The sequence below is a fragment of the Orbicella faveolata genome, unplaced genomic scaffold (genome assembly GCF_042242905.1).
Source record: "Orbicella faveolata isolate gen_17 unplaced genomic scaffold, um_ofav_v1 contig_47, whole genome shotgun sequence".
Taxonomy (NCBI): Eukaryota; Metazoa; Cnidaria; class Anthozoa; order Scleractinia; family Merulinidae; genus Orbicella; species Orbicella faveolata.
This window is the reverse complement of record NW_028301577.1, coordinates 20,323,001-20,331,837: the sequence shown is the minus strand read 5'-3', so window position 1 is coordinate 20,331,837 and position 8,837 is coordinate 20,323,001. Positions and strand designations below refer to the sequence as shown.

Here is an 8,837-nt window from a genome sequence, read left to right as displayed (position 1 = left end):
TTAGAAACTGAAAATGTCAAACATGTCTATAAACAACGTTCTGTGATTGGTTAATATTATTAGACACTGATCACAAGACTCTATTGTTGAATGCTTTCACAACTTAACTTCAAACCCTCCCCGTTTTCCGCCTTCAAACATGGATATAAAAACCCTGCTAAACAATCTTCATGTAGAAGTATCCTGTTCTGTGTGCATGATCACATTCACAGATCCGAAACAGCTGCCATGTTTACACAGTTTCTGTCTTCACTGCTTGAACGGGATTCATCGAACGAGTGGCCGCCATGATATCATAACCTGCCCAGAATGTAGAAGAGAGAGTAGAGTCCCTAGCAGTGGAAACCTGAAAGACTTGCCGACCAATTTTCGAATCAACAGTTTGCTAGATGTGTTGGCCATCAAAGATTGCAACACTACAGGTGTCAAATGTGGAAACTGTGACAAGAAAGGCGCTCACAGTTTGTACTGCTTCCAGTGTTGTGCATTCTGGTGTGACGACTGTATTACCGCGCACAACATAATCCGAGCTAATAAAGGCCACCGTGTGTTGGCGATTAAAGACTTTCAAGATCGAGACATCGAGGACGTGTTACAGCGACCACCATTTTGTGGAAAGCCAGGACACGGAAAGAAAGAACTGGAATTCTTTTGTAGGAACTGTGAAGAACCCATTTGCAACTCTTGCGCTACAACCATTCACGACGGCCACGTCAAAATACTCTTGGAAGAAGCGGCAAATGAAAGAAAAGCAGAAGCGAAGTCTGTGATTGAATGTCAAAGGGAAAAGGCCCAACAGATCAGAAATAAAATGTCTCAGGTTGACCAAAAGTGTGCAAAAGTTCAAGAAGAAATCGCCAATGTGAAAAGAAGCGCGCGGCAGTTTGCTGATAATATGATCGCTATTATCGAGGCAAAGAAGGAGGAGATCTTTAATGCAGCTGAAAATCAAGGAAAGCAATCACTCGAACGACTTGGAATACAAAAGAGTGACATTGAACAACAAGCTCAAATGACCGAGACAGGAGTTGAAAAAGCTGAAGCACTTCTGAAGCGAAGCACAAGCGCTGAGATAGCACAGTTAGACAAGTCATTGAAAACAATCTTTCCGGAAGAAGTCAAACATGAAGGAGAACACGTCGACTGTGACCTTGAAGGACTTCAACGAGTTATTTTTGAGGAAAACGAAAAATTGCTAGAGAAAGCAACCGCTGAAGGAATCGGATCTTTCAAAACCTTCTTGAGCAAGACTGAAGCACAGCAATCAAATGCCGAAGGAAATGGAATCAGTGAAGTTGTCGTTGGACTTGAAGCACAGTTTGTTTTGACGACTAGAAACGCTGAAGGAGAACAATGCTATGAAGCGCATGACTGTGTAACAGTGAAAATCAGAAATCGTCAAGGACAGGACTGCGCGACAGAAGTCCGAGTCGAAGATAACCAAGACGGCAGCTACAAGATTAGCTACTTCGCCAAAGAAACTGGAAGATGCCATTTATCAGTAAAAGTAAACGAGGAACACGCCCATGGCAGCCCATTTGCGGTTCAACTCAAAGCCAGAAAGTTCAGACCCGTTGTATCGTTTGGACAATTAGGCTCGAGCGCTGGAATGCTAATTTTCCCTTGGGCAGTTGCAGTGAATAAACGTGATGAAATTGCAGTGACTGATGCTGGTAACAACAGAATTCAAGTATTCAGTAGTGATGGAACTTACTTGAGATCGTTTGGTACAAACGGTGATAAACAGGGAGAATTGAACTATCCTCTCGGGATAGCTTTTGATCTAACGAACGGGAATATTTTAGTGGCGGACCGTGAAAACCACCGTGTTCAATTGTTCAGTGAGCAGGGTGAGTACCTGAACCAGTTTGGTGGTAAAGGAAATCTTGATCATCAGCTTTTGTTTCCCCTTGGTTTATCAGTAGACAGTGACCGTAATGTTATTGTCGCTGATTCAGGAAACAAAGTAATTAAGATATTTTCTCACAATGGCCACTTTCTACGTAAAATTGGCGAAGAGGGCTCTTTTAACCAACTCTGGCATTGTGTCCAATATGGCAATTATCTTATAGTATCAGATAGTGGTGAAAATTGCATAAAAGTATTTAATAAGGATGGAAATATTTTGTACAAATTTGGAAAAAAGGGGTCAGGGGACGGGGAGTTCGATAATCCTTTTGGCTTGTCAGTTAACAAAGCAGGACACCTGATGGTCTGTGATAGAGGGAATCACAGAGTTCAGGTGTTCGAACTGAGTGGAAAGTTTGTGGCAAAGTTTGGAAAGAAAGGCAGCGGAATAGGAGAGTTTAAGAATGGACTATTTTCTACAGCAGTTCTTAGTGATGGTAGGATAGTTGCATCTGACTGGGGGAACCATCGCATTCAGATCTTCGAGTAGATCGACATGATGTCCAGTCAGCTATCAGAATATGCGAGGTAATTTTTAAATTAGAAATTTCTGACCATTCCTTAGTCGAGAGTAGTGTGATATGGGTTAAATCGCTCTAGCACAACAGATAGTCTTGGATTATCTCTTAATTTTACGTTTGAACTATTGACTCTTTTATGTATGATTGCAGTTTTTGGTTTTTACCAAGTGTACCTGCATGTTATAGCAAGTCACGGCTCAGGTCGATTCTCTGGCTCAACAATTTTAGAGATTTTAAATTTTTTATCGAAATGAATTTGCATATTAAGAGGTTTGTGATTCTTTGATGTGTAAGCTTTTAAAGCTGCTTTGGTATAAAAAGAAATCCCTATTTCGGGGAGGTAAGGTGTTTGCTGAATCGAACAATCGAAGAATAGGACAATGAACGTTGGTCTGATTTCAAGAATGGAAAAATTGGAGAATGGAAGAAATTGAGAAACCAAAAACTTCTCCCCTTCATAGATACTAAGATAATTTATAATTACCTGTAAAAAGTTGGACTAATTTTGTGCTTATTATTTTTGCATGTAAGAAACAGCAGATCCAGCCAAATAATTTTTAATTTAAATCTAACTCATGTAGTTTAAACTACTTAAAAGAAATGTAACCCAAGCATTTAAGTCTCAAGTGATTGTCACCATCTAAAGGTCTCGATGGAATCGGAGATGATGTAATCTCAGTTTATCAGTTAAATTTTCGGCCATTTCTCAGCAAACATTTCAAATTTCTCCCTATTAATGAGCTATCATTAAATTTTGCAGACCTCGAAACTCAGCTATCTCTAAAGAAACACGTCATTTTCCCTAACTGAGAGTTAAAATGTCTGACATTTTGACCAATTCCCAGTTATATGAGTTACTGGCCCCTCCAGACCCTCAGTTTCAATCACTTAATTATGTCATAAGTACTTTCATATTTGTGTTAAGTTCCTAAGCAAGCTTTATATCGTTGAAATTTTGTAAATAAACAGTGTTACATTAGCAATGTTGCCGCAACAACATAGTTACCAATAAATTATATCATACAAGCTTGTAGAGACTGAACTGAGTGTGAATATTTCTTGTAATATTTTCCCCAAACTTTTCGACTTGATACTGTGTGCTCGCTGAGAATGTAGGCCATTTTTGCGTTGCCTTTTGCCTCTGTTCTGGCATGCGATCAATTTGAAACAATCAATACGTGACCGAAGGAAGCGTTGTGCCATCGATCTTTCGTCACGAATATAATTTCGAAAGGGTCTTCGTTTTCGAGGTCTTCCTTTTCCAGGGATCTTCGTTTTCTAGGTGGTCTTTATTTTCTAGGGGGTCTTCGTTTTGGAAGGGTCTTTCGCCTTCGGTCTTCGTTTTCTGGGCACCCGATGCGCCCAACAATGACGCGATATGCTGCATTGAAATGTTGCGATCGTTTGGCCGGGGCTATAAGCTACTCACCCGACACAGTTTAGGTGTATTGAGCATCGCATTTGTTGTTGTAGTAGTTTCTGTTCCAGTGCATGGCATATTTCCTGTCCTTTTTATGAAGAAGCACCTTTCATGATTACACCTCCGCTAAACTTTTTATTCTGAGACGGCAAGATAGAAAACAGGACCAATAATCAAGCGTCAAGAATCGGGTATGTTGGAGATTGCGTGTTGCGATTTTCATCTCCGTGTCTTCTCACTACAATGGGTTTTTGGAAGATTTATTTACAATGGGTTTAAAATACTCACGAACCTTCACAACACGAACCTTCGCATTTCGCTTCTATTCTCGTCAAAACCCTCGGTGTTGCGTGTCTACCGCTCTTTACCGGCGATAAAAGGTAGCAGCACTGTATAAAATGAGCAGCAACACAACACCATTGCAGACATTTTGTCAAGTTGATACCCTTTTAAATTTATAAGGAATCCTTATCACTTTTTCTCAAAAATTTTCGCTCATCACAAAGTTACTTTTAGAAGTCACGCCAAATGAAAACACTTCCAAAGACGCTCTGTGATTGGTCAGTATCACAAATTCAGTGACTGTCTTCTTTCAACCTTTCAGTCATTTTGCGAAACAAAATATGATTTGAATAACGTCAAGCTGAACTGATCACAATTCCTAGAAACCCTACATGTCAAACACGTCTATAAACAATTTCTGTGATTGGTTTATATAATTAGACGCTGATCACAAGACTTCATGGTTGGACGCTCTCCTAACTTAACTTCAAACCATCCTTGTTTTCCGCTTTCAAACATGGATATAAAAACCTTGCTAAACAATCTTCATGAAGAAGTATCCTGTTCTGTGTGCATGATCACATTCACTGATCCAAAACAGCTGCCATGTTTACACAGTTTCTGTCTTCACTGCTTGAACGGGATTCATCGAACGAGTGGCCGCCATGATATCATAACCTTCCCAGAATGTAGAAGAGAGAGTAGAGTCCCTAGCAGTGGAAACCTGAAGGACTTGCCGACCAATTTTCGAATCAACAGTTTGCTAGATGTGTTGGCCATCAAAGATTGCAACACTACAGGTGTCAAATGTGGAAACTGTGACAAGAAAGGCGCTCACAGTTTGTACTGCTTCCAGTGTTGTACGTTCTGGTGTGACGACTGTATTACCGCGCACAACATAATCCGAGCTAGTAGAGGCCACCGTGTGTTGGCGATTAAAGACTTTCAAGATCGAGACATCGAGGACGTGTTAAAGCGACCAGCATTTTGTGGAAAGCCAGGACACGGAAAGAAAGAACTGGAATTCTTTTGTAGGAGCTGTGAAGAACCCATTTGCAACTCTTGCGCTACAACCATTCACGACGGCCACGTCAAAATACTCTTGGAAGAAGCGGCAAATGAAAGAAAAGCAGAAGCGAAGACTGTGATTGAATGTCAAAAAGAAAAGGCCCAACAGATCAGAAATAAAATGTCTCAGGTTGACCAAAAGTGTGCAAAAGTTCAAGAAGAAATCGCCAATGTGAAAAGGAGGGCGCAGCAGTTTGCCGACAATATGATCGCTGTTATCGAGGCAAAAAAGGAGGAGATCTTCAATTCAGCTGAAAATCAAGGAAAGCACTCGCTCGAACGACTTGGAATACAAAAGAGTGACATTGAACAACAAGCTCAGATGATCGAGACAGGAGTTGAAAAAGCTGAAGCACTTCTGGAGCGAAGCACAAGCTCTGAGATGGCACAGTTAGACAAGTCATTGAAAACAATCTTTCCGGAAGAAGTCAAACATGAAGGAGAACACGTCAACTGTGACCTTGAAGGTCTTCGACGATTTATTTTCGAGGAAAACGAAAAATTGCTAGAGAAAGCAACCGCTGAAGGAATCGGATCTTTCAAAACCTTCTTGAGCAGGACTGAAGCGCCGCAATCAAATGCCGATGGAAATGGAATCAGTGAAGTCATTGTTGGACTTGAAGCACAGTTTGTTTTGACGACTAGAAACGCTGAAGGAGAACAATGCTATGAAGCGCATGACTGTGTAACAGTGAAAATCAGAAATCGTCAAGGACAGGACTGCGCGACTGAAGCGCGAGTCGAAGATAACCAAGACGGCAGCTACAAGATTAGCTACTTCGCCAAAGAAACTGGAAGATGCCATTTATCAGTAAAAATAAACGAGGAACACGTCCATGGCAGCCCATTTACGCTTCAAGTCAAACTTAGACAGTTCAGACCCGTTGCATCGTTTGGTCAACGACGCTCGGGCGCGGGAATGCTAAATTGCCCTTGGGGAGTGGCAGTGAATGAACGTAATGAAATTGCAGTGACTGATGCTGGTAACAACAGAGTCCAGCTGTTCAGTAGTGGTGGAACTTACTTAAGATCGTTTGGTAGTAAGGGCGATAAACCGGGAGAATTTGACTTTCCTGCTGGGATAGCTTTTGATCCAAAGAACGGAAATATTTTAGTGGCGGACCGTGAAAACCACCGTGTTCAATTGTTCAATGAGCAGGGTGAGTACCTGAACCAGTTTGGTGGGGAAGGAAATCTTGATCACCAGCTTCAGTGTCCCCGTGGTTTATCTGTAGACAGTGACTGTAATGTTATTGTCGCTGATACAGGCAACAAAGTAATTAAGATATTTTCTCACAATGGCCACTTTCTACGTAAAATTGGCGAAGAGGGTTCTTTTAACAAACCCTGGCATTGTGTCCAATATGACAATTATCTTATAGTATCAGATAGTGGTGAAAATTGCATAAAAGTATTTAATAAGGATGGAAACTTTTTGTACAAATTTGGAAAGAAGGGGTATGGTGACGGGGAGTTCAACCAACCTCGTGGCTTGTCAGTTAACAAAGCAGGACACCTGATGGTCTGTGATGACGAAAATCACAGAGTTCAGGTGTTTAAACTGAGTGGCAAGTTTGTGACCAAGTTTGGAACAAAAGGCAGTGGAATAGGAGAGTTTAATGATGGCCCAGACTCTACAGCAGTTCTTAGTGATGGTAGGATAGTTGCACCTGACTGGGGGAACCATCGCATTCAGATTTTCGAGTAGATCGACATGATGCCCAGTCAGCTATCAGAATATACGAGGTAATTTTTAAATTAGAAATTTCTGACCAGTTTTCAGTCGAAAGTAGTGTGATATGAGTGACATACCTCTAGTACAACAGATAGTCTTAGATTACGTTTGAACTTTTGACTCTTTTCTGTTGGTTGTATAGTTTCCGGTTTTTACCACTGAAATGTACCAGCATGTTATGACAGGTCACGGCTCAGATCGATTCTGTGGCTCAACTATTCTAGATATTTTAAATTTTTTTCAAGATGTATTTAGATAGTTAAGAGGTCTGTGATTCTTTGATATGTGATCTTTTAAGTTGCTTTGTTATGAAAGGTAGAACTTCAAGTCTCAAGTGGTTGTCACCATTGAAGGGTCTGGATGGGGGTGATGTAATCTCAGTTTATCAGTTAAATTTTTGGTGATTTCTAAGCGATCATTTCAAATTTCTGCCTATGAATAAGCTGTCAGTAAAGTTTGCAGACCTCCAAACTCAGCTATCTGTTAAGAAACACTTTATTTCGTATTTAATTCTCAGGTATTTGATTTACTGGCCCCTCCAGACCCTCAATTTCAATCACTTCATTATTTGATAAGTACTTTTATAATTATGTTAAGTTTCCTAAGCAAGCATTATATCCTTGAATTTTTCTAATAAACAGTGTGACATTAGCAATTTTGCCTCGACAACATGGTTACCAACAAATAAATGATATCATACAAGCTTGTAGAGACTGAACTGAGTGTGAATATATTTTGTAATATTTTTCCCAAACTTTTCCGGCTTGATATGCTGTGCTCGTTGAGAATGTGGGCCATTTCCGTGTTGCCTTTTGCCTCTCTTCTGGCATGAAAGAGGAAATGTTGGCAGACGTGCTTCAGCAATAGACTGCAAAGCAGTCACGTTTTCGTCTGGAAATAACGACGCGTGACGGAATCACGCAATCTTGTCCCTGATTTCATATTTCCCTGTTTATTTTATGCTCATGTTCCATCGTATTATATCCTCACTGGCTATTACTTACCACATCGCGAAACTAAGTTATGGGCGAGATCCGCGGACTTTCTGTGGTAAGAGGTAGACAGCGAGGATCCAAGGGGATGTCAACCAACACCAGGGGAGGAGGGTGGGTCGAACCTTGATCTGTCGTTTTCCCGGTCGGCGCCGTGACTCAATGAAATCATCACCACGTGGGGAATCCTTGCATCCCCAAGGATCGCGGAGCACTTTTATTGGACGTTTCACGATGCACTAATTAATTATTCAGTGAGAATAGTATGCAGAAGGAGCACCAATCTTGCAAATCCTTGAACAGTACGCAAGAGTGCGGCGGAACTTGGCCTTAGCCTTTTTGTGAAGAGAATGTGACTCGAAGGGACGAAAGCTTTTTTGCGCTCTCCTCCTCCCTTATATTTTATACTGAAACACTAAGTGTCGTTTTCCTTCTTCCCGCTCCATTCCCACTCCCTCCCTCTCCCACTTCCACGCAACCCCATTCCCTCCTTCTCTCTACAAGTGGAGGGTTATCTCTCGGCTAAACAATCTCCACACATTAATAAAGGTATTATTATTATCATTATCAATATCATCATTATCATTATCATTATTATCACTATCACTATCACAATCATTATCATTATCATTATTATTATCATTATTATTATTATTATTATTATTAGTTTATTATATGCTTATTTATTTAATTTGCCAACTTTAAAAATTAAAAAAAAAATAGACGATAACCGTATTTCCTCACGTAGATGTCTTTTTTTTTAGTTTATTTATTTATTTATTTATTTATTTATTTATTTAAAGTAACACGTCTTTAACAAATTACACGTATCACAAATTACAATAACAAAGTACTCTGGTATGGCTACTCCGATACTGCAATATGTATTACTTATTTGCACCAGGTGTTAC

The 8,837-nt window shown here is 40.3% G+C and overlaps 2 protein-coding genes across 2 annotated transcripts; both read left to right on the top strand.

Annotated features, from left to right (window-relative positions):
- Positions 1-88: 88 nt before the first annotated feature.
- On the top strand, positions 89-3,471 carry LOC110047674 (E3 ubiquitin-protein ligase TRIM45-like). The gene has a single exon (XM_089279567.1). It carries the CDS (start codon positions 140-142, stop codon positions 2,396-2,398), a length of 2,259 nt encoding a protein of 752 aa, XP_089135693.1. The 5' UTR covers positions 89-139; the 3' UTR covers positions 2,399-3,471.
- Positions 3,472-4,408: 937 nt separating this feature from the next.
- Positions 4,409-7,652, top strand: LOC149097530 (E3 ubiquitin-protein ligase TRIM45-like). The gene has a single exon (XM_089279566.1). The coding sequence runs from the start codon at positions 4,592-4,594 to the stop codon at positions 6,905-6,907; it is 2,316 nt and encodes a 771-aa protein (XP_089135692.1). The 5' UTR covers positions 4,409-4,591; the 3' UTR covers positions 6,908-7,652.
- Positions 7,653-8,837: the final 1,185 nt, after the last annotated feature.